Below are 27,439 nucleotides of genomic sequence, written 5' to 3'. Positions count from 1 at the left end.
AAGAACGTGAATAGGATTGCACAGTGTATGTTCCTTACATTGGAATCTGTCCGCTGTCGTGTGTCCGGGACTTGGAAAATCCCTCAGAGAAAGGAAATAGGCTAGAGTTAGGTTTCTAGAAAGGAACAATCTCCTAACTTGTGATTTCGTCAACCATATTCTTCTCGTACGATATAGTTTCACTGTAGTTATCTCCATAGCAGTGAATGACATGAAAAACTCTGTATGAATCTTTTTTTCCCTTTTTCAATTCTGAACAAAAGTTAAGTTCGATTTCCTTTGTTAGTGCCTGAAGCGGCAGCCATCTTGGATTTATGACATTACACAGGCCATACGCCATAATTGCAGGCAAAACACTTGGTAGTACATGATTATGTACCACCCCAGCAACGTATCACCGGTAGTCATTTCTTGCCTTCATTAAAAAACCCAAGACCTAAGAAGTATAGACAACTTGATTGATTTAGTGATTGATTTGCTTTATTTTACTTCGGCTTTCGTGCCACTTTTCGCTAATTTACGAAGATGGGGATGAGTGATGACATGATGAATGGACACTTACGAACATCCATTCCCAGGCCTGGATTCGAACCCGGGACCCCTGATGTCGTAGCGCTATGAGCTAACCACTCCGCCACTGGGGCCGGTGAAATATCGACAACTATGCGAGGAAATGCATAAATGATGCATCGAGTGTACGATTCTTGATCTCCCCTCTAAAGTTTCCTTGCTCAAAACGAAGTCAAGACATGGCTGTTAATCTGTATTATCACTTCATTCATTTTTCTAATTTTAAGTCATGCCGAGTGTCACGTTTAGCCTAAAGAGGCATTCGGCGTTCCACTATATACCAAAGTCAGCTCAAAGAGAGAAATGGATCTCAGCAATCATCTCTTTGCACGCCACGGCACAAATGTCTGCATGTTTCTTATTGTACATATTAGAGATATTGACAAATGTATAGACCAAAAGTATATAAATACAAAACTAGTTTTTAATCAAATTTATTTGTAGATTTATTGAAACAGAAATGTATATGGCACACATTATCAAAAATTTGGTAACTTGTCGGTGTAACTCAATGTGAGCACAATTTTCAACACTGCTCAAATCAAACGGAATCCATCTCAGACTAAACTCGGATGAACAGGATGTACAATATCGCCTAAATCCTTTGGTCCAAATTGTAACCGGTACTCATACAATTTAGCAAACTCACGATGCTGCCGTTCAAAGAATCTAATTGTTAGTACCTACACGAAAAAGTTTATATTTTGTCTACATTACCTCCCAATCCAAAGAATCGAAACCACAGAGAACCTATTACACTGCATTGTGGTACTACTACCTACCTCATCTAACCTGTGCTCTTTAGAAAAAACTTTACAAGCAAGTTTTAAAATGAGTACGAAAGGATGGAATGGAGTTTGTGCACACGTTTCTAAAACCTGTTAAAAAAAATGAGCCGAAGAGAAAGTGGTCGAATGGTTACTATAAACACGCGTCCTACGTGCTCAATTCCAAAGCTTCAAACAACGTTGGCGGGAGAAAACTGCTCGTTTCTTCCGGTTTCTGTGCCACACTTGGCAGAGGCAGTGTTACTACACGAAGGGAAGTCTCCTTTGGTGCAGGTAAATCCAGGTTCAATTTTCGGAGGCCAGGGAAATTTATGAAAATATAGAAATTGCCGAAAAAGTTGGTTCTTGGACTCGTTTTACTTGTATGTCTGCATTGTTGTTACATGTAATTTATCTAGGGGGTGTATTCAGGATACGCCTTTCCCGGAGACTTTTATTCATAGTGTTTTTTTTCTTCTTTTGGCCAAGGGGATTTTGTATCCATAGAATAGCTAGTAGTGTACATAGTGACAAGAACTCTTTATTTGGTTTCTTGCCAGCAAGGATATTGGAATAATTAACATCCCTTTCCTACAGTGACTGGTCCGAGAAGTAACGGAGGGAAGAAGAGACAAATTTTTAATTTCCTAGCAATTCGCCCTGTGTATCTCATGCTCTGGAAAAAAATCATCTCTTCTGTGTCGCTCTGCCCATCACAAAATGTGTGGTTGTGTTAAAGTTGATGTTTGGACCTCTCAAAACAAAACACAATAAAAGTTTCTCGGATGAGCATGGATATAATCAGTGTGTGTATGTAAGAGGGAGCACCAGTGACGTGCACTGAGGAGTAGCTAGTCTAGCAGAGATAGATCAATCAATCTCACATCTCGAATTATATTCAAATCACAATATGTATTGTCTTGTTAAAGCCACAGTTCATATGCAACACTTTCTTTTCCACGCGCTTCTCGTCCATCGGTGTTCTCTGCGGGCAAAGCTGGCTGGATACCCTAGCTCGCTCTTCTTCCGCCTGACCAGTTTCCAGGTAGAAACGGCCGGCCGAAGGAAAAGGAAGATTTCTACCTCTACATCCCTTGCCCCCTCTCCCCGCTCAAATGGTTGAAAGCCCGTGCTTTCAGGTCCTCCAGTCTATCTCCTATAGGACAGATAGGGGATTGGATTCCCTTCGCTTCCTTTGTAAATCCTCTAAAGAACTCGAGGTAAAATTTTCTGCAGTACTTATTGTTCTCTGTATTTACACAACCTTTTACACGTTGAACAATATGTATGTATAATATGGGATGTAGTTTTATTATTTATGAAATGGGAACGTGTTATGTGCAGACAATAATGTTATGCTGTCTTTCTTTTTTTTCAAATATGGAACATATAATGATTAAATTACAAATGTGTGCTCAGGCTCTCTCTCAATCTCGTTTTAGTAGTTTTTTATTTAAATATACTAGTCTTGGCCTCTAACAGTTATATATACGGATGTATTTATTTGGGCAAGAGAACGCGCTTTCATATTGTTGTTGATTTGGTTTATTTTACTTCGCTTTTCTGCCACATTTGGTTATCGCGAAAATGAGGATGAGTGATGATATGATGAAATTGATGAAGGGACCTCATATGAACAATCCAGGCCAGGATTCGAACCCGTGATGAATGCGCATTCTTGTCCTATGTGTTGCAGTGAATAATGAAATAATTTGGAATGAAAAATGTATCTCAGAACTCAAAAAGTCAAATGAATATCATTGAAGAAACTACCTATTTTACCTATTGTCACCTATTTTGTTTCTGTGCACAAAGTGCACTTAAAACACCAAATCAACCAACCGTGGGGGAGTGGTTATCACAGCGCGCTCCGACACCAGGAGTTCCGGGTTCGAACCCAGACCTGGGCATTAATTTTATCGTATCATCTTCGCAATTAAGCAAATGTGACAAAAAAAGCGACGCCAAGGAACAAAAATGAAATCAAATTATTGATTGATTGCATGATTTGGTTTATTTTATTTTGCTTTTCCGCCACTTTTGGTACGATAAAATTGATAAAGGAACACACACAAAGAATATCCATGGCCAACCCGAGATTCGAACCCAGGATCTCTGGCTTAGAGTAAAATCAAATCGTTTTTTATTTTCGAATGTGGGTGGGGGTTACGTGCACTTTTTTTGGTACTCATTCATCATTTTGCAATCTTTTCCTGTTATTGACATTCTTCTTTTTTTAGGAATACTGGGTCCTAAAGGGGAAAGGGGTGTGACCCACACCAACACCACCACCTTGAGCACGCCACTGACTGCTACCCCAAGTGTCGACGTCACTGCACGTCACTGGGGAGCACTGATGCCAACTTACATCTTTTGGAGCCACATATGGTTCCTTTGGAATCATAGTTATGGAGCGACCAGCAGAATTTGACTGTGGATAACATTAATAGATTGTTAACGTATTCAGGGTGGCCAATCTAGGACTGATAAAATTCAAATATAATTCCCCGTTTTCAAGGCGAAGGTACAAGCAGGTGTTTTCTCTATTTCAACCTTACGTATTACCACAGATAAACGTATTATAGTACGTTTATGAACGTAATATCCAATATATATATAGCCCCAATCCCACCACTGACTCACTGACTCACTGACATAAATGTTCTCCATGAAGGAAGCCCCGGAGGCGAAAAACGTCCGATTACAACCCCCCATGAAATCGTCCCAAAAGTCCGAGAAATTCAAAAATCACTCAATCGGCCCTTCCTTAAGGGTGAAAATGCCCTTTTCTCACGTCCTTAGCAACCGTTGCCACGGGCATTTCTTTTGCAGACATTGTTTCCTTCCATTCTTAATTGTCGAGATACATTATATTTCTCACAGATCAATATCACACAGATGAATGAACTCCTGGCTTTGAAAAGGTGCCTGAAACAAGGGTGACATCTACATAATAAGGAGTTTCAGTCCAGATACAATTACGTTATACTCAATGCGTAAATATCTACATCGTGCTTGTTTTAACTAAATGTTTAGGGGGTATAATGACATGCAATTCCTTAGAGCTTGCCGTGCCTGTTGTTGTCCATGGAAACGGACGTTGCTAGGGAACTTAAAGAAAGTTTCTTTTCACCCCGGAAGCTACTGTAAGGGAATTATGCTAGACTTTTCGATTTCCAAAATGCGAGCATCAACATTTATTACAGAGGCAAGGTAGGGATTTGAGGGGAATGACGGAAAACAATTATTATCCAATTACGTTCAAAAATGTGAAAATAACAAAATATGTAAATATTGAATTTTCAATTTAGTCGCTATTCAATTCGTTTATGCAAAACATCCAACTACTTATCTTGAAACGGTTATTACTTACTCAGTTCATTATTAAGAAAATATACAATAATATTTTGAATATTTGTACCTTATTAGAGCCCATACACACATAAAGTTACTTTCTAAACTTTACAAATTAGTGAACTTGTACACATGTTCCCCATCATCCAATACAACATGCAGACATTTTCAAAGTCATTAAGGTCATTGAGGAACCCCATCTATAACGTGATTGCGCCCAAAACGTGGCCGAAGGTCACGCATGCGAGCGTACAAGACGTGGCCAAAGCCCACGTCGAAAGTGCGCGAGTCCAATATATATAAAGCCCCAATCCAACCACTGACTGACTCACTGACATAAATGTTCTCCATGAAGGAAGCCCCGGAGGCGAAAAATGCCCGATTACGACCCCCCATGAAATTGTCCCAAAAGGCCGAGAAAATTAAAAAATCGCTCATTTGGCCTTTCCTTAAGGGTGAAAATGCCCTTTTCTCACGTCCTTAGCAACCGTTGCCAAGGACATTTTTTGCAGCACACATTATTTCCTTCAATTCTCAATTGTCGAGATACGTTATATTTCTCACAGATCAATAGCACACAGATGAATGAACTCATGGTTTTGAAAAGGTGCCGGAAACAAGGGTGACATCTACATAATAAGGAGTTTCAGCCCAGATACAATTACGTATATATTGTTATATTCAATGCGAAAATATTATCTACATCGTTCTTGTTTTACCTAAATGTTTTCGGGGTATAATGCCATGCAATTCCTTAGTGTTTTTGCCGTGCCTGTTGTTGTCCATGGAAACGGACGTTGCTAGGGAACTTAAAGAACGTTTATTTTTACCCCGGAAACTACTGTAAGGGAATCATGCTAGACTTTTCGAATTTCAAAATACGAGCATCAGAATTTACTAGAGAGGCAAGGTAGGAATTTGAGGGGAATGACGGAAAACAGTTATTATCCAATTACGTTCAAAAATGTGAAAATAACAAAATACGTAAATATTGCATTTTCAATTTAATGTCGCTCTTGAATTCGTTTATACAAGAAATCTAACTAACTATCTTGAAACTGTTATTGCTTACTCACTTTATTATTAAGAAAATAGACAATTTTGAATATTTTGTATATTTGTACCATATTAGAGTCCGTACACACTCACAGTCACGTTCAAAACTTTCCAAATAAGCGAACCGTATATATTGGTAAACTCAATGCCCATATATTTACATCGTGGTAGTTTTAATTAAATGTTTAGAGGTATAATAACGAACAATTATTTAGAGAGTTTGCGGTGCTTGTTCTTCACCATGGAAACGGACGATGCTAGGGAACTTAAAGAACGTTTATTTTCACCCCGAAAACAAGGCAAGGTAGGGATTTGAGAAATGACAGAAAACAATTATTATCCAATTACGTTTAAAAATTTGAAAATGACAAAAGACGTAAAATATTACATTTCCAATTTAGTGTCACTATTGAATTCGTTTATGCAAAACATCAAACTAATTATCTTAAAACTGTTATTACTTACTCAGTGTATTATTAGCAAAATAAGCAATAATATTTTGAATATTTGTACCTTATTAGAGCCCATACAGACATAAAGCTGCTTTCGAAACTCTTCAAATTAGCGAACTTAGAGACTTGTTTGGGTTCATCCAATAAAACATGCAAACATTTTACCCCATCTATAACATGATTACACCCACAACGTGGCCGAAGGTCACGCATGCGAGCGTACAAGACGTGGCCAAAGGCCACGTCGAAAGTACGCGAGTTATATGTATATTATCGGTGGTATTACCACATCTCACCACCCACCCACACACAAAATATATTAACAATATATAGGGTCTGTGTGATTCCAATGTATCAAAAAATTATAATTCAAGTCAATTAAACGATATATATAATGTGCGGCGTTTACATTAAATGTAAAATGACAAATTTTGTCATTTCAGATACTCAGACTCGAAATACATCTATAAACACAAGTCACAAATGTTAAGGGATATCCTAATCTAGAAAAAGAAAAATATTAATTGTAAAAGGGTTTCAAACTCAAATTTACCTAATTAACTTCAAGATATCTTATCTTGCAATAATCTTCCATCTGTCTAAGGATAATAACGAAGTAAACGTATTAAGAGATATTGTTTTATTTTCCACCCAGTTTTTTCCCTTTTCTTTCCTCCCTAAAAATAAAAGCTAAGCTGCGAAAAACTTACCCAGGAACTCAAGGAATTCTCGGTTAGTAGCCATCCTGGTATTGTACAGCAAATTATACATACATAATTCATTTTTCAAATCAACAAGTGCCTTTTTCTAACAGCACAAGTATAGTACTACAATAAATAGTGAACAATTTTGAAAATGATTCATACAAATGAAAATTTGGTTAGAAAATTAATATTTCGTTGTACGATATACCCATTAAAATTTTTTATGGTTCTTTTGAAATTTTGTTTTAAACGATTGTACCTAATCAGTATTTTTCAGGAATTTTGAACCGTATTAAGTTTTTTTAACCTACTTCAGGATTTTTAGAACCTCTTTTAGAATTTTTAGAGCCTTTTTTAGGAACTTAAACATTCCTGTCAGTGGAAATGTTCGAGCGCTCTGGAGCAAAGGTAAATGAAACATGAAAGGTCATTGCATGGAGAAAGGATAATAAAAGTCTGGAGAGCAGGGCAGATAAGAAGATTTTTGCTTGAACGACGAGAGGAGGAACATCTTGGAGGAGAAGCTACTACCATTTACGTTCTGAGTCGAGACAGGGGTAAGACCATTTAACCCTAATTCATCCAATGCAGACCTCAATCTTGAAGGTGCGAAAATGAATATTGATTGTGTTCAGTGATTTATGTAAAGTTAGATACCTCTTGTAAACCCTAACGAGGAGCAATTGGCTAAGCGAGTATATGCATATCTGTGGATACGTGATAGGGGAAAGTGGGGGAATTGCGACCACCTAAGGGAGATTTTAAAAATGTCAAAAACTGTACGCAGTGAAACAAAAAGAAAATGTGAGCCTGAAAAAGCAATGTTTGTAGTACATCTCTGCGTATTACCTTGCTCCCTGTCGTTAATAGTTATCTCTGTAAACGTCAAAAAGTTACAATGTGCGTGTGAGCGCAATTGCCCTATTGGTAGGGTAATGGCACTCAGTAATCATCCTAACAGTAAATCAATACCATTTTTGTACTATACAGAAACTATATCTTTAAGAACTTATATTTATTAATATGCAGATACAAATTAAATTGAGCACAATTTTGCACAAAAATGCACACATGGGACGCTTATTTTGAGAAACGTCTTTGCAGCCTTCAAGTTCCCATCATAAACAGCGTGAGCGTCATTACCCGATAGGCGCCATATTATGTTCTTTGTTTCTCGTCTCATGAAGAACCTCAAATGTTTACTTTATAATAATGAAGAAATAAACAGGAGATAGTATTTTATATCTGTAAAATTTTCAAGACTCTAGCTTAAACGTTCCGTCTACTTACCTTGCACTTTTTTCCTTCCCAATTTTATAAGAAAATATGACGAATTCGTTTTTCGCACCCTGCTTCTGAAAAGTCAACTCCACATGTGCCGCCTTTTGTTTGGTGCCTCGTAGTACTGGGTTCTAGATGTCAGCACAGGTTACTCTTCAATAACACCCTCCGTAACGACTACAGAGGGGTGAGCGCCATTGCCCGCTGAGCGCCATTCCCCCACCTTCCCCTAGTCTCATGGTTCGATCCCAGTTCATGATAGAACAATACCATAATAGGCTCCTCTCGTTGCACTCAAACAAAATTTTATTGGACGGAACACTAACCAAGATATAAAGGAGTTCAACGCAAAACCTCTTCAGGCGAGGTAATGAACCTACAAATCAACGCTACTATCGCATAAGAAGTGAGTTCCAGCTGCCGTCTTATTTCATCAGATAAAGGTTGGGCGTCAGACAGCATGACTGATTCCAAAGCTATAAAAATTTCCCAACGTCAAGAGATACATATAATCCTAGAAGACTCAACGAAAATCACTTTAAACAAAGTATCTAAGCATACCTTGCATTATCTTAGTAATGTTTACAGCCGCATTCCATATCAAGTCCCCACAATAACACGATCTAGACATTTTATTTCCTCAATTTAAGCAGTGTTGCCAGCAATTGGTACACGGAAGTCACCACACAGGTCGTAAAAGAACCTGTATGTAAAGAACATAAAATGTATTTTTGATAAAGTTTATTTTGAGCCCACTTTATGCTCAGATATGCTAATGGGGAGTGGACTTACAGTTTAAAGTGGGATCCGAGCCACTGTGTAATGTGCTTACACGAAAGATCGAACCCCTAGATAACAAAGCGGCAGCGTCAAGTTAATCATTACACTACTGGGAGGAACAAACTTAATTTTGACAATTCCTTTTCGTCTCCCAAGATAAAAATACAAATATAAATCCACATTTCCTTCCAAATTTCACTTTAAAAAAACAATAGTAATGACATGAATTCCTGTTACGTTAATAAATGTAATAATGTGTGAAATATCTTGCTTTGAGGCTACTGCGTAGCCAAATGGTTAGCGCTCTTGCCTTTGGTGCGAGCGGTGGAAATCCCCAAAATTTCAGCGTTGACCCATCACCGTGAGGACATTCGAGGAACTACTTGAGAAGAAGTAGTGGGCTCCGGTCCAGTCTGGAAAGCCAGCACATTGCGACGATGGGATTTGATGTTCTGACCATGCGTCACCTAATGAAAAAACTGATTTTAGAGGGCCGTTGCACCATGAAGTTTTGTTACCTACTTATATTTGAATTGAGATAAATTTTCTCCAAAGCTTATTTCAACTTTCTAGCTTCAAGGAATATAATGTTAAGTACGGTGACTACGTATTTTTAGTTTCACAAAATTTCATAGTCCATTATGTGAAGATAACGTATTCTATCAGCGTAGAGAATAGGAAAATTTATCGATTAATATTAGCCTATGATTTGTTTGGAATTGCAACAATGTTGTCGATTGCATCTCTCATTTATTGTGGGTGTAATCAGTCACGTGCCCAATATTTTCGAAAGAAAGGAGTTAAGTGTAACTTTTTTTAGTAGACAGTCCTAATTTTACCATATTTTCATGCCTTGGACGTTCTCTTTTTTAGGATTAAATGGGGGTTATGACCCCCACCAATCCCCCTTCCCTTTGGGTACGCCACTGGGTGTAATGTATTCCAAGTTTACGAAAAGACAGAGAACAATCTTCAATAGGAAGTTCGCCCATCGCCGTAGAGTTAGGCAACACACATTACACAGTTACTTTAGTACTATTTCCCCTTAACCATTTTGGAGCACTTTTCTTTTTATGGAGAAACTCCTCGCCACACCCAGGATTTTTCAATGTTTTGTCTTCAAAGCACAGTCGCTTTAGTTATAGAGTATTTTCTTTAGAGTTGGCAACTATGGCGTTAAGCTGTTCATAGCTCTGCAGTATGGCGATTGGTGTGTCTTTACATGCCCAATTGAAGCTGCTATCTACGTCAAGTACTGAAGCTGGCGGAGCTGGGATGTTTATCACCAGAGAACAATTGCCGCGTCGTCACTTCTAGGAACAATAGAATTTACGCAGCCAAAGCAAAAGCCAATTTGCAAGCATTGTTTGAGGCCAAGATTGAACAAACCTTTGCTTCTAGCCAACGCGGTGCCTGGCGCAGCTTACTCCACTCTGCCTTCCGATGCATTGTTCCCCTGTGCGTAATCAGCTGTTGTGATGGAGGTGTTGACACTGGCTAAGCTCTCAGTTTTCGAAACAAATATACGGGTCGCATTCTAACCAGCTGGGTTCTTGACATGAGGACATTCCGTGCGCTTATCTTGATAGCTACGTGTATCTTCTGTAGCAGTGGAGTGCAGGTGACGTATTATGATTTGCTATTATGAGTTCCATATTTTCACCCGGACGAGGCGGATTTATGATTGCCCCCATCTTTCTACCCTGTTGCTCATACATTCCACCTTCCTCCAATAAAAAAATGCGTTCAGTTTGGCTCGGGGCCGAGATAGCGCATAACTGCAGACGGCGAGGCATGGCTCAGATGCTGGCATTTTCGATCTGTAACGTCGCGCTTATTTTTACTCACATATCTTTAGCATGCAGACAAAAAAATTAAATTGTATTATACCTGTGTTAAAAGAGTTGTTCAAAATAGTGGCCAACTGCATTCACACATTCCAGGCATCTTTTGATGAAATTTTGATTGACACGTAAAAGTTCCTCTTCCATAATTTACGGTTTTAATGACGAAAATACTAGCTTTATTTTTAAGATACTTTAAGCAGTGGCTGCGATTAGGGAGGGCGTGGGGGTGCACTATGACCTCTTAATGCTAAGCCTTGTCTATCAAGAATAAATAGACTGTCCTTGCCCTCCCTCAGTTTTTGGCGCCGAATTGCCGCTACTGACTTTAAGTGTTACTGTCAAAGAACATGTTTATTATGGATACGTGTATACTTCATACCTACATAATGACCTCAAAATAACAGTAATATCTTGGCTTAAAAATTGCTACATGGCTTTGCAATATACTTAAAGTTATGCAGCAGTAACTTCAATTAATTCTGGTCAACAATAAATGCAACTCATTTTGAAATAGCCACGCACCCGGTGGAAGCATATAGTGGTTCGGTTCCGACTTTAAACGGTAGGCCCAGTCCCGATTAGCCTTTCTGTACATGAGGTGGACTTAAAAATAAACTCAAACTAGTGTTGCCCACGAGACGAGACTTTGGCCTGTCTCGTCTCGTGGAAATGCTGTGAAATGCTGTCTCGTCTCGAAAATATTCGTTTGTCAAAGGGACACATGATGAATCTCGTCTCGTCTCGAATTTTTAAAAGCCTGTCCCGTCTCGTCCCGTGGGCAACACTAACTCAAACACGCTTATGTGATCAAAAATAAGGTTGGGACACTAATCAAGGGAAGGGGGTGCCCTGGTTTGGTATTGGTAGGCTGGTTCCTTAAGCTGCCCCTCCGGTCCAGGCCCGGAGCGCCCCACTAAACGACTTAGAATAAGCGCAGAGTGGCTGAAGATGAAGAGCAACCCGGCATTGGTTTTGCTGAGGCAAATTGAAGCTCTTTCCTCCATAAGGAAACGCCGAAGTTCCATAAGACCAATGTCAAACGCGGAGTGAATATTATGTAGATAAAATAAAGCAATACGTTATTTACAATGTGTTTTCTTGTTTATATAAGATTTGAAATATTATATTGTCGTAAATTCCTGCCTCTCCTGTTTGATTACGATAGTGATAAGAGCGTCAGAAATAAAGTGGTCAGGTTTGGCCTTAAATGTGGTCTTTAAGTTCAGTACAATTCGGAGTGTACATGTATACATTGGCTGAAAGGAGGGGGCTGATGGGGCTATATCCCTCAATCGTCCCAAAATTTTCAAATATCTCGATTTCTCATTTGATAGCCTTTTATTTTTTTTAGCGAGTTCCCCTTACAGATGAAAACCTTACGCTTAGCCTCCCCCAGCTCCTTAGATATTCTGACTTGAACGCCACGAATCATTAATACAAATAATTTATTTTCTTCCTAATATATGAGGATGACAAAATCCTATTACAAACAACTCTCTCAGTCCTTCCCTCTTGCACCACACACACACTATTAATACATTTTCCTTGCCAGCATCCTCCCCTCCTGCTGCCCCATCTTTTCAGACTATTATAACTGTCACAGGCTTTGTTCGGTAAGAAAGGTGAAGAATGGAATAAGCAATTACCGATTAAATTTCCGTGTTGACTATAAAATTACTCTCAATCAGAAAATTTTCTGAGAGAAAACATTTAATTATAAGCATCACAATCGTCGTTTTACAAACTTCACTCATGAAACACAATTGCTATTTTCTTAATATCTTTAATAGACTGTGTAATTTTGGGCTATAAACTCCTTGCCCAGCAAAGAATAAACAGTTATTTTAAATATTTTAAACCTAATTTGCTACTTACGTAAAAGATACAAGTGTGATTAACTTCGTTATTGTATATTTTCTCAAAACAATTGAGCTTTATAGGGATTAAATATTACGATTAATTTCCAAAAAACAATGTTGTGTTCAACCACAGGCTGTAATTTGATTCCATGTTTATAAATAATTGTTAATTGCTGGTGTTCATTTTATGATAGGAATGCTTGTAAATGCCGTGAGGTTTTTCTGTGATAAATAAACAATTTCCTTTTATAATTATTTTTTAAAAAAATCATATTATACTATAAAATATTAAAATGCACGTGCCTCCCTTAGGAAGTAGCAGGGATTTTTGGAATTTCCTTAGCTTTTCTGCCTCTCTTGGCTAATCGCGAAGATGAGGATGAGTGATGATTTAATGAAATTCATGAAGGAACATCCATGGCCAGGCTAGGGATCCCTGTCGTCGTAGCACACTGTACCAACCACTACGCTACCGAGGTGGGCGATTTTCCATAAGGAATATCACTCATTCGCTAACCATTACGCATTACAGATAATGAAATTATTATATTTATTATTCCTACAAAGGAGAACACTGAAAAGATCCAGAATTAAAATTCCTCGATGGACGGATTTTTAAATAGGTATTTAGTTTCATAAAAACCATTAGAATCAATATCATGTGGATACGTAGTGATTATCTAAAAACGGTTGCACCACTACATCTTACAATTTTCATTATTAAAATCAGGAGTTTTTGGTTCTATCTGCAGTTTTAGGCAGGCTGGGAGCTTTGTAATTTGGTATGGAATAACGAATTCTATTGTATTCATTTCCCAGGGAACTGATGTGCAGGTCTACTATGAGTCCCTCTGCCCATACAGCATGCGCTTTATCACCAAGCAGCTGATCCCTGTCTGGAGGGAGCTGGGCCAGTTCTTCAACGTCGAATTTTTACCTTATGGAAATGCAGTGGTAAGTACTAAAAGTAGCGTGTACTTTGCAGGTACCGACAAGACAGGATTATAGGATGCACCTTATGTGCATTGAAAGAATTGTAGACCCATCACATAGTGGTAGATTTACACTGATAATAATGAAATCACATAAAAATAACGCAGTATATAAAATTATGAACATAATATGTCTGTCAATAATATAAATGTCATGTTCTGATGAATGCTCAGAGTGGGGCAAAGTCGTTGTTTATGAAATTTTAACCTCTTGTCAATAGGAATAAATTTGTGCTATGTGCTGTGTTCATAGGCACACGGAGTTTCTGATGAGAGATTTGCAGTGAATTTTGCACAAAGAATTCACAACACCAGGCATGCCACGGTGATAAGGAGACTATACATTTCTTAACAGACGCCTTTGAAAGATTGCATATTGAATGAACTATGTAATGAATTGTAGTGACGAAAGAATTGAGTACGTGGTTCATTCTAGAATCTTGAGTAGAAGATGGAAATTCATGTTTAGGAGATTCACTTTCCAGCATCTAATAGAAAGTTCGATCATCCATTGTTTTGGTAACAAAAAAAATAAAGTACATTTTGTATTTGAATTTTGCATTACAATCAATGTCATATGAGGTTAATGCATGTTATTTAGTTAGGTGAGATGCTTGCTTAGTGAAAAGTGCCATTTTTCACAAGTTTTACCCGATTTTTAATTCCATAATTTAATGAAAATAAGTACTTTTTTGGTACATATAATTCCGTTCCCTGATGTACGCATCTGTGAAGAAAGGTGATGGTACAGAGTAGTGTTGCGTACATGTCCAAAGAGAAACCGCTAATGACAATATAAATGTTGAAACTTGAACGAATCGAATTTGGCATGACTGGTCTACGTCTCTAATCGATATGGTAGCGTGCAGGGATTCTCCTATGCCTATCAGTAACATCGCCGGTCAAAGGTGTACTAGAAACTATCATTACTAACTTTGTACGGGGGACATAAATTGCGGAATGACTGACCTTAGTCATGTCTGTCCCATGTTTCCGCTATGCAGTCAGTGTTACTTTACGAGATGCACGTATTGAGACAATTACAAGGAATAATCCATGCAGTTATGTTCAGTTTAAATTTACAATAATAAAAGTAAAGCCATCCTCTGTGCATTGCATCGTGCCACGTACGGGCTTTGGGGGTCATAGTGGAAGTTGTGTGATCAGCAACGCACTCTTGACGACTTTACCACCCAGGGTACCCGTAATTAGATGCTGCCACTTTAGTAGTAGGTAGACACCCCACAATAAAAATGACACACTCAGATACTGACACACTCTGGATGTACTATGAAAGGTATGCGGTACATTTCCTACTACGTTTTGTCACGAAATGATGCGAAATAAAACTTTTAAATACGAAATTTTAAGTTTATTTTCAGACTCATTTTTTTAAAAATCTGAATCATTCTGAGAGTGAATCTTCTGCTGGAAAAATCTCAGAAGCAAAAACTGACTCATTTACACAGAAACTGATAACTACATAAATGTGCTATTAGGAAGGAAATGTTTATTTTGTTTACTGTAAGCAGGGCCGGATTAACCTATGGGCAACTGGGACAATTGCCCGGAGCCCCCACCAAAAGGAAGCTGTGAAGGTCCTCCACCAAAAAAATATTTTAACCAGCTTGCTATGCTTGTGAAAAATTACATAAGTTGTATTTTAAAAATAAAAAAAACTTCAATATTATCGTATGTCTACTCTGTTCTGGATTCAATTGTAGCACAGCTCTCAGTCGATCTGTTTGTAGATATCTGAAGCTCAGTATACTTTATACCATGGATTGATTTGATCAATTCTCATCCTCAAATCCACCTATCGCCTAGTGAACATTTCAGAGTGGAAAGTTTTCTACCAGTGATTGATCAAATCACCTCATCACTCGCAGACGGGATTTTTCCCTATGAAACTGTCGCAAAGAGGTTCAATATTCTAAATGAACTTGCAGTGGCAACTCCATCACAAATTACATCTGCAGCTCGCGAGCTTGTGAGCATCTACGAGGAGGATCTGGAACCCTCGCTAGAGAATGAGCTGATACAGTTTGCACACCTAGTAAGCAGTAGCAATGTCAAACATCAGGAAGACATTCCAATGGAACTGTCTATGTATAATATTGTATGTAAGGACCCATTCCGTGGTACATTTCCCATGTCGAAATTCTCTTTAGAATGTATTTTGTCTTAATAGTTAACAAAATGCAGCGGAGAAAAATCTCAAAAATGAAATTAGTGAAAAACAGTCTTCATGCTGCCATAGGACAGGATCGCTTATACAATCTTCGTTTATTAAGCATTGAACATGAACTTCTTCGTGAATTGGACTTCGATGATATAGTTGATGAATTTTTGACGAAAAATGCAAGAAAAGTGGGTCTACTATAAGTGTTAAGCCTTTGGGAATTTTCTTGAAGAAAGTGTAGTTACTAGAATTTCCACAATGAACCTGTCGGTAATTGTCCAGTAGATGGACTGTGCGTATGTAGCGACATATTTACTCTTAATTGTAAATAATATCATTTATAATAAATTATGTATGTAAGTACAGTCTACAGCTCAGTTCTCTGTTTCCATCTGAACCCGCTTAGTATTTACTATATATTGTAGTTACGGTGTTCACTCTTCATAGCATACTGTAGACATTTAGACGCAAATTTTACTGATGCTATAGCGCTACAATTTTCGTCCTGTAACTTTATTTTACTGTGCTATTCTCCCTGCAAACCTATCTGCGATATGTTCCATTGTGAATGACTACCGATTCTAAAATAAGGTCTACCATTTCAACTGCTGAAAATTCGTGGTTAACATATTGAGCTAATAAAGCTCCTCGTAAGGCGCCCACAAAACATTTTGCCCAGGGGCTCCACAAACTTTGATACGGCCCTGACCCTGGACATCTGCAGGATTTTTTCTAGGGAGGGGCAAGGGAGGTATTTTTTTCCAGGGGGACAAACAAGGCACATTTTCCCCAATTATAGTGTTGTTTCTTCAAAAAACATTGCTTAAATTTGAATTTACCATGTTCGTGCAATAATGAACACGTATTATTGTGGCTGAAATGAAATTATATGTGTGAAATATATAATTTTTGGTTGACTTTCATTTTCCATGGGGGGCAGGCCCCCCCTTCCGGACGCCCACGGGCCTGACTGTATGCCAGAGGTTCCGGGTTCGAATCCTGGCTTGGATGATCTCTGTAAGTGTCCCTTCAAAAGTCTCCTATTAGCAATAAGGTAAAGGTCCCCTGCGCATGTGCACACGTGCCATGAAGGCATGTGGAGTGATGCGGAGGTAGACGAGCTCCACATATTCTTGATCACGGCCATATTTGAGATGATGTGATCAGCATTACGCCCGGCTGCCTTTATCCCCCAGGTACCCATTGATACGAGGCTGGGTGAGCCTCAGAGCCTCGGAGAAACAGGGAAATGACTGGAAATGTTTTTGTGCCAGATCATCTGTTTCGAACCCGGGTCTTCCGCGTGGCAGCCAGATAAGTGACGGAAAAGCGAGGATAAAAAAGTCACAGTATAGTATTTAAAAATCAAATTAGGATTATATTAGTTATTTCAACATCGAAATGCCATTAATATACTGCTTTTAATCCTGAAATGTGCGGAGATTTTGTATTCTTCTATTCACCATATGTGGACATACTATTGTGGGCAACTACATCGTCGGAAATCGAATTCCAGACTCCAAATCGGCGGATGAACATTTCTTATTGACACCCTTTGCTTCCTTCTGTGAATTTCCACGATGAAGACGAATGGTGTTGAATACAGCAGGAAGATAGAGTAGCTGGAACGGTCTTACGGATGCAGCAACCAACGTCTTGCCTAACTATCGGAAGATAACGAATCGGCTATCTGCGAGGAAAGACCTGCATTTCGAGTTCCTCTGTTGCTGAACAAAGCTAGCAGAAATAGTTAGGCAAAACTTCTCATGCAACACTGAAAGATGGATTCCATGCTTTCTAACAGTCTACTCCTTCTATCTTGTCAAACAAGTAGAACTGAAGGAATACTTTCTTGTTGCAGACGACCGCATCCAACGACGGGCAGTTGTCGTTCGATTGCCAGCACGGGGACGACGAGTGCTACGGGAACAAGGTGATGGCCTGCTTCGTCCGTCATCTCGAGAAGCAGACTCAGCTGGTGCCCATCATGTACTGCATGATGTCCGACAGTTACCCGGCCTTTGCTGGGCCAAAGGTAAGCTTTAGTTCTTAAGGCCAGGAGGAATAGTTTGTGTCCAGCCAGACGCGAGGTCCCTAATTTGTTCCTCCCCCACCAACATTTTCCCGCGGTTTGCTGGGGAAAGGGAGGTCTGTTGACTGCAGGAGGTGAAAACTTAGCATTACGCTTATAGGAGTATTACCTGTTCTCTTGGGAATACAAGATGGCGTAGAAAAATACATTAACGGATAGAGGCTACACTGAAGATTTGATTTGTCGCTTCCACTTGCAACATGAGGGAGAAATGCACACTCTCTTGTTCAGTCGGGTTTCTTTTTAGTAGCAGTGCCCATTCCGACGATATTGAAATAAATACACTGCACACCTGATGCGAGACTGTCACTCTTCACCTTAACATGTGAATTACTAAACACACCAGTGGCGTTCACATAATTTTTTGTAGGTTGAGTCAAGCCATTGAAAAAACTTGAATTGTGCAAACAATAACAATAATTATCATGGTTATGATGATTAATATAAATAATAACGATAAACTAATAAAACTGAACCAATTGTATTCGAAATTTATTATTATCCTTGGGGAGACTTTCCTACTAGATTCTCAAAAGGTGTGAATATAGCACGACCCTTTCTCTGTATTATTTATATATTTCATGCAGTTAGAGTACTGAAATACATAATAGTTCTATTTTATTATTAACCAGTGACGTGCGGTGACGTCGAAACTTGGGGTATCAATCAGTGGCGTGCCAAAGGGGAGTTGATGGGGGGTTAACACCCCCTCCCCCCTTTAGGGCACAGTATTCCTAAAAAAATAACGTCAAAGGCGGGAAAAGATCACCACTAAGCCAGAAATCCCGGCCTGTCCACGGGTGTACTTTGTGTGTGACCCTTCATCAATTTTATCGTATCATCTTCGCGATTAGCCAAAAGTGGCAGAAAATCGAGGTAAAATAAAGCAAATCAATCAATTCCGTCTAGTTTTCTATCTCTCTTTCTCTGTAACTTCCTTTTTTGTCTGTCTCTCTTGCACTTTTCTATTTCCCACTTTTCCCCTGTTATTTGTCTGGATAAGAATTCTTTCTCTCTCTCTCTTTCTATCTACCTATTCCTCTTTCCCTTACTTCCTGTTTCTCTTTCTTTCTGCCTTTACTTCCCTTTTTCTCTCCTTTTGCAGGGAACCGCAAAAACAGGAGTCCAGAGTTCTGTTTAGAATTGTCCCTCATGACTTCCATAAGCTCATTAGCTACTTATCGTGATTAAATCTAAACAGCTAGAAAAAAGTGAGGGGGCAAAAGTTCAATATATTAAAGGGGGATAACTGGTAACAAAATACACTTTTTTTGTAGTTACTTCAATAATATTCATTTGGTTTCTTAAGTTCTGGGATACATTTTTCATTCCAAATTATTTAATTATGTACTACAGAGTACAACACATAAGAATAAGAATTCGCGTTCGTCATGGCTTCGAATCCCGGCCTGGACATGGATGTTCTCTGTGAGGTCCCTTCAGCAATTTCATCGTATCATCACTCAAACTCATTTCCGCAATAACCAAATGTGGCAGAAAAGTGAAATAAAATAAATGAGACCAACAACAATAATAAGAACGTGATAAAAAAATAAGTGGTGTATGTGAACTGTGGCTTCAACAGGACAATAAATATTTTAATTTGAAAATAATTAGAGATTTATTTATTTATTTATTTCCCTTCAACAGAGACAAGTTTCCAATTTCAGAAAGGTAATATCAAAATATTACATTTTCATTTACAACTTGTATGTACGCACGTACACATTCTCCCTCCTTCCTCCTTTACACACACACACACATATTCGCAAACATAGACAGATAACACATAATATATATATATATATATATATATATATATATATATATATATATATATATATATATACACAGACATCTTGGTGACAGAACAGGTTTACTGCTTAACTGTGACAACAGAAATTTTCAGATATTTACACATTTCATCTGAATTACACAAAACAAGTATCACAAACACTGGTACAATATATCATTACAACAAACTTCAATATGACAAATCCAATTCTCATAATAAATACATTATTAAAAGAGATACCCCTTTAACATATTCATAAATTTGGTTCGTGTCATGCCGAAATCCAAGTCCACCAAATGATTTGAGATCTTGTTATATTGAAGTGTCATTTTTTGTAGTGGGGAACCTTTATACATTTCTGTTCTTGGGATTTTGTATGAGAGTAAACGTCTATTACGTAAATGACCCTGTCTCACATTAAACCAGATTCTCTCTAGTATAGAACTACTATCAATATGTCATTTTATTTTATACAGAAACATTTGTTGAGAATTTTCACGTCTATATGACAAGCTTACAAATTCAAATTCATGTAATAAATTATTGGTGATATTCGATACTTCTTATAATATAAAAATCTGAGAAATTTCTTCTGTATACGTTCAATCATATTTTTCTGGGAGTCACAGTTTGGTGCCCATACGGAACAATCATATTCTAATTTGCTTCTAACTAAACATTTGTAGAGCATTCACAAAGAGCATATATCATTTAAACTTTTAGCATTTCTTATTAGAAATCCAAGATTCCTGTAGGCATTCTGGGTAATGCAAGGAATATGCTCAGTAAAAGTCATATTATGGGTAATAATTACTCCTAGGTCTTTAATTGAATACACTCTTTTTACAAATTCGCCGTTAATAACATACTTATCATTTCGCACATTATTTCGTGCTCTAGCAAATATCATGTATGAACATTTCTTAATATTAAACTTTATATCATTCTCTACACTCCACCTATGAACCATGTTTATATCAGTCTGTAATTTCCTAGTATCCGTAATATCCCTAATTTCTCTATATATTTTAACATCATCTGCGTACACTAAACACTTTGAAAATGTGACTGTACCTGGTAAATCATTAATATAAATTGCAAAGAATAGAGGACCCACACTTGAACCTTGTGGAACCCCAGATTTAACACCATAATCAAAAGACTTTGCTTGTTTATAAGTTACATATTGTTTTCGATTAATAATGTAAGATTTGAAAAGATTTACATATTGTGTTGAGAACCCAAAACTTGCAAGTTTTCTTAGAAGAATATTATGATTAATTCTGTCAAAAGCTTTTGCGAAATCTATATATATTGCGTGCACACTAAGTCTCTCACGGAACGCATCATGTATATCTTGGACAAAATTTATCAGATTTGTTTGTGTTGATCTACTTGGCAAGAAACCATGTTGATTGTCACTTAAGAAACATTTTACATGATTAAATATGCGATTGTATAGGATGGACTCCAATACTTTCGCCGGTGCACAGAGAATTGACACGGGCCTGTAATTTTCTATTTTTGAACTTTCACCAGATTTTTAGATGGGGCATACACGCGTTTCCTTCCAGATATCAGGAAACATTTGTGTTTTCATTATTAAGTTATAAATTCTAAGTAGAGGGTACCTCAGAGCATCCTTTCAAAATGTAAGGTGGTATTTAATCTGGGCCGCTAGATCGTTTGCCTTTTAACTGTTTTGTAGTACTTTCATATTCTTTCTGACTAACTGGCGAAATTGCTAATGTGTATGATATAATGGACTCAGTGCGTATTATACATGGTTCAGATGTTTCAGCACATACGGACCTAAAATATTTAGCAAAACCATCAGAAATATCTTTTGCAGATTTGAGAGAATTTTCTTCAAAATTCATTGTGCTGTTACAAGCACCATTATTACTTTTCTTATTTCTAATAAAACTCCAAAACTCTTTAGTATTTGATTTCAAATTGCTTTCCAATTCCTTTATGTAGTTGTAATGGGCACTACTTTTAGTTGTTTTTACCTGCTTTCTAGTTTGCCGAAACAATGACTTATATTCTATTATAAATTCTATATTTTTTCTGTAATACTCTTTTAACTTTATCAATTTAATGATATCATTATTAAACCAACATGGGTATTTATTTGTTGTCTTTCGTCTTCTTTTTGGGACTGTGGCAAGAAATACTTCATGAACTCTATTATAAAAAAAAATTAACCGCCTGATTTACATGTCATATTATCTAATACAGACCAATCTACCACTCCAAGCAAATGATACATCTGCATGAAATTGGCTTTTTTAAAATTGTAAGAATAATAAGCTTCATTTGTTATTACATCAGTAGATTCCCTTATAGTTAGGTGTACAGTCAATGCAGGATGAAGGTTATCTTCTTTTACAAGTGGCATTTCCTCTCTACATATATTCACATTCTTTGGAATGTTAGTAAGAATAAGATCCAAAGTTCTATCGAGGCAATTTTTAATATTGTTTACAGAATGAAGGTTATAAAAATTCAAAAAATTTAACAAAGCTCTACAAGAGGGTCCACCATTTTGTAACTCATAACCTGAACTGGTAATCGTGGGTAAATTGAAATCTCCAATTACACAGTGCAACAAATTTGAACTTTGTGTCTTGCCGCGAGATGAAAGAAAGTGTTATTTACTAAATCAAATATGCTGATTACGAAAATGAAATCAGAAATGTTCCATCACGTACCAATTTTTCTGGAGAAGATATGCCACATGTACCACTTAGCCTATATTTCATATAGTTAGCAATATATTGTAATTCATGAAAAACAAAGTAGAAACTTTCGCGACACTTGGAAACTACTCCATTACAATACAGGAGGAACCTGTAGCTGGATAAAATACAGATCAGGGAACAAAATTAATTGTTTGTATTACAAAACATAAAAAAGGGTACGAGAAAGCTGCAAAAAGCTTGAAATGTATTTACAAGTTAGAAACATGTTCTGGAAACTTTCAGTTTGTGGGTGGATGGTGAAACTTCTTGGAGCGTCCAGCAGTAATCTGCCAAAAGGTTTGGTGACCATCTTCCCTTATATCGTCTATCCATGGCAGCGATATCTTGGTAAAATCGCTCAACATGTTCGGCACTCACATCTCCGAGATTAGGCGGGAAAAAATCCAAATGAGAATGCAGGAAATGTATTTTCAAAGACATGTTGCATCCCATAGCCTTGTAACAGTCCAGCATGTGTTCCGTCAGTTCCCTGTAATTGTCAGACCTGACGTTACCCAAGAAATTGTTGCATACATCTTTGAAGGTAAGCCAAGCTTCCTTCTCAGTATCTGTCAGCAACTCTTCAAAGGTTATGTCTTTCATCAAGTCACGAATCTGAGGCCCAATGAAAATACCTTCTTTAATTTTTGCATTACTAATCGCAGGAAATTTTGGCAGTAAAAATTGAGAACCCCTGCCATTTTTGTCCATTGCTTTCACAAAATTCTTCATGAAGCCCAATTTCAGATGGAGCGGTGGTAACAGCACACTGTCTTTCTCAATACATTTTTTTCTCCCGGATTGAAGCTTTCTCTCGAAGGCCACTGTTTCACTACATAATGGTCTTTCCTTGCCCTACTGTTCCAGTAACACAAGAAACAGCAATATTTTGTGTAACCAGTCTGCATTCCCAGCACAACCCCAGAACTTTGAGATCACCACAGTGGTTTGAATAGCCAATATACTTCAGAAGTAGCCTCATTTTCTCGTAGGTGTCTTTTAACTGAATGGAATGGGCCACTGGTATCGAAGGTTTCTCGTTTCTGTTATGCAAAAGAACAGCTTTGAGACTACTCTTTGAGGAATCTATGAATAGGTGCCATTCTTCCGGATTGTGAATCATTCCCAATTCTGTAAGCATCCCATTTATATTATTACAATATACCAGACACACTGTCATTGAGAAAAAAGTGGAAAGACCAAGCTGTCGTTTACGGAAATATATACTAGTGTTTGGTTGTAGCAGATTTTTTCTTGAAGATGAGACCCAAGCAATTCTGCTTGCCTTTTTTGAAAGACTTAGATCTCTTTCAAGATCATTCAATTCTGCCTGTGAGAATGGCTGTAGTTGAAGCTGTGATTTAGATGGTGTGTAATCAAGATCTTTGTGATCTATTGGTTGGTCACTACCATCGTCTGTTTTATCTTCCAGTGTTCATTCCGCTGGTGGTTTTGGAACTGGGAGAGAATCAGAATGCCGAACTGGGCGCACTGCCGATTCGAAATTTGGATATGAAACTGTTTGTTTTGATTTACTTGAGATTCCTGTTACTTTCGTTAAACAAAAGTAGCAATCTTTTACGTGGTCTCTAGGTTCCCTCCACAACTGTGGTACGGCAAATGTCATAAATGGGTGGGTTCCATGCAACCAGCCTCTTAAATAGCGGGAGCAACATGGGCAACAGTTCCGTGGCGCCCAACACTTACCCTCATCTACCTTTGATTCAAAATACAACTCGTATGCCTTTTTGACGAGGAGGGAAATGGGATGTAATCGGGACTTGGTTGTAAACTCGCCACACACATTACAGAAAAGGTTTGGCGAATTAACACAATTCCTAGCCATCGCTCAAGACAAGAAACAGTATTGTTCACGTTAGGAGTTTTGCACGACACGCACTGCAGAAACAGACACTGCGTGATCCCTCTAGCAACTGACTGATGCCGAAAACCGTTTTTCGCTATCACCTAAACTTTTCTCTGGAAACGCAATTTTACCAGCGCACGACTGCATGTTATTGTTGTCGCGGCGCTTATCAGCACAGCCTGTTACTAGGGCTCGACAGTGCATAGGGAAGAGGGTGGAGAGGGAAGGGATAGATAGCTACTTGGTTGAGGTATATTGGAGTTGTAGTTATTTGCATCACGAGACTCTCACGGCAGCCTGGGCTCCCCCACCTCCTGCGGTAGCTTGGGGTGACGCATGCGCACGAAGGTTTTTTTTTGTAGTGGACGGGCGAAGTTGAGCGTTGTTGTGTACGTGGAACAAAACATATAACATTTCCATCCGCACGAAGGTTTATTTTTTTTGGGGGGGGGGGGTAAGCGGCGTTGTGAACGTGGAATAAAGAATATAACGTTTTCACCTTACTTATCGGGAAAATATGCCCACTGTTGATGAAATCATGCACATAAAATCACACTTCATATTCTTACATTGTAATAACAAATTTAAACACGTACCTGTGAATGGTGCCGTATCATTCAATGTGGGGTACAACTGTTCATAAGTAAATAAGTAATCTTTCAAGTGAACCACTGCATCCAACACACGGTTAAGTTGAAGTTGAGTCTTGAAAGGTTTGTGATATTATCCTCACGATTTAAGAAAAATCTACACGTCTATACACACAAGATCACTGTTTTTCACTCTCGTATCTATAAAATTTTATAATTATTATTCGATGAAGATTTGTTTCGGAAAAAGTGACCTGACAAGGATTCGAACCTGGGACCTTCGGCATTCCGTGCCGAATTATGTACAATGTCCCGGTATTTTATGATTAAAAATATGTAGAGTATAACACAGATGTCTATACAAATTTACTAATTTTCACACTCGTATCTATAAAATGTTAATATAATCATGTACAATGTCCCGGTATTTTATGATAAAAAAATGTAGAGAGTAGATAACACATTATTTACAATTTCACACACGTCCAGGCACATTATTCTATATTCAGTGATGATAACATTGTTGCTTTTACGGCAAGTTTCAGCACTTCCTGTTCTGAGGGCAGCTTGAAAGATTTTTTGCTGCTTTATTTTTTTTTTCTTTGAAATGAAGCGGATTTGGAGATCGATATTTCTGTTTGGGTTGCACTTTGGTGGTAGTGGTAAGGCTGATTTCGTTTTAGCGGCACTAATGATAGGGGCTAAACCTTTTACGGCTTTTTTGACAATGTTTATTTCTTCAATGGATTTTAAGTTCATTAAAATAGAACTAAATTCTTTTAAAACTTCAGATTGCTATTTTTTTCTGCAGATTGGACATCTTCAATGAAGTGCATCTGAATCTGTTATTGCATCTGAAGGTCCACAGATAGAACCAATTGACCGACACACTAAGTGTATATGCTTACACATGTTCCACATAATGCTTGCGTCAATACATGTGCAAGTAAACTTATGAATGCAAGCATAGCAGTGCTTGCATATAAGGGAACATTGACAATTGGGCTCAACAAGGTTAACAGTATACAACTGAGGAACCTTAGAAGATGAGGCAACGGTTCAACTATTGTCACCATTTATGAGTACAAGGTCAGAACGGTGGCTCAGTCGGTAACGCGTCTGACTACCATGCTAAAGGTTCGATCCCCGGCCGGTTCAAATCCGGAAACTTTTCTAACGTTGGAAGCGGCCCCGGCGCCCACCCAGCGTCAAATAACATGGGTACCAGGGGGAAACCCTCGGGGTCATAGGCGGTCAGGGGCGTGATGCTGATCACATTAACCCCCACTCACGACCGGATCAAGAAAGTGTGGGGCGTTACCCCCACACCCCCTATACGCCTTCACGGCGTGGTGCTAAGCACAGGGGAGCACTTTACCTTTTTTTTAAGGTCAGAACTCATCTCCAAGGATTTATTATGGCGAGCTCGTAGCTTTTTCAATTTTGAAGTTATTTTTCCCTTTTCAGTAATTGGTTGTTAAAATAAGCACACGTAATAAGATTTATTACATTACTACAGTGTATTTTTCGCCTGTATGCGGTATAGAAAAATATTTGTCATTTTAAATATAATATGTTTGATTCTTTCTTGAAATTTCATGGCTCGAATATACTTATAACACTGTGCGACAATGAAAATTGCCTCAGAACAAAAACATGTGATCCCTATGGAGTTCAGTGCCCTGATGACGATAGCGAAAACCGTTTTTCGCTATCACCTAAACTTTTCTCTGGAAACGCAATTTTACCAGCGCACGACTGCATGTTATTGTTGTCGCGGCGCTTATCAGCACAGCCTGTTACTAGGGCTCGACAGTGCATAGGGAAGAGGGTGGAGAGGGAAGGGATAGATAGCTACTTGGTTGAGGTATATTGGAGTTGTAGTTATTTGCATCACGAGACTCTCACGGCAGCCTGGGCTCCCCCACCTCCTGCGGTAGCTTGGGGTGACGCATGCGCACGAAGGTTTTTTTTTGTAGTGGACGGGCGAAGTTGAGGGGTAAGCGGCGTTGTGAACGTGGAATAAAGAATATAACGTTTTCACCTTACTTATCGGGAAAATATGCCCACTGTTGATGAAATCATGCACATAAAATCACACTTCATATTCTTACATTGTAATAACAAATTTAAACACGTACCTGTGAATGGTGCCGTATCATTCAATGTGGGGTACAACTGTTCATAAGTAAATAAGTAATCTTTCAAGTGAACCACTGCATCCAACACACGGTTAAGTTGAAGTTGAGTCTTGAAAGGTTTGTGATATTATCCTCACGATTTAAGAAAAATCTACACGTCTATACACACAAGATCACTGTTTTTCACTCTCGTATCTATAAAATTTTATAATTATTATTCGATGAAGATTTGTTTCGGAAAAAGTGACCTGACAAGGATTCGAACCTGGGACCTTCGGCATTCCGTGCCGAATTATGTACAATGTCCCGGTATTTTATGATTAAAAATATGTAGAGTATAACACAGATGTCTATACAAATTTACTA

At 38.2% G+C, this 27,439-nt stretch overlaps 1 protein-coding gene across 1 annotated transcript in view; it reads left to right on the top strand.

Moving 5' to 3' along the window:
• Positions 1-10,310: 10,310 nt before the first annotated feature.
• The window catches only part of LOC145997002 (gamma-interferon-inducible lysosomal thiol reductase-like protein), a 30,244-nt gene continuing 13,115 nt past the window's right edge, over positions 10,311-27,439 (top strand). Inside the window, exons 1-3 of the mRNA XM_083133616.1 lie at positions 10,311-10,585; positions 13,490-13,624; positions 17,706-17,879. Of these exons, the coding sequence (XP_082989742.1) occupies positions 10,523-10,585; positions 13,490-13,624; positions 17,706-17,879 (372 nt within the window). The 5' untranslated portion in view covers positions 10,311-10,522. The remainder of the gene's footprint in view (positions 10,586-13,489; positions 13,625-17,705; positions 17,880-27,439) is intronic.

The sequence above is a fragment of the Lepisma saccharinum genome, chromosome 13 (genome assembly GCF_977018435.1).
Source record: "Lepisma saccharinum chromosome 13, izLepSacc3.1, whole genome shotgun sequence".
NCBI lineage: Eukaryota > Metazoa > Arthropoda > Insecta > Zygentoma > Lepismatidae > Lepisma > Lepisma saccharinum.
The sequence above is the reverse complement of the archived record's forward strand: the minus strand, read 5'-3'. Positions and strand labels throughout refer to the sequence as shown.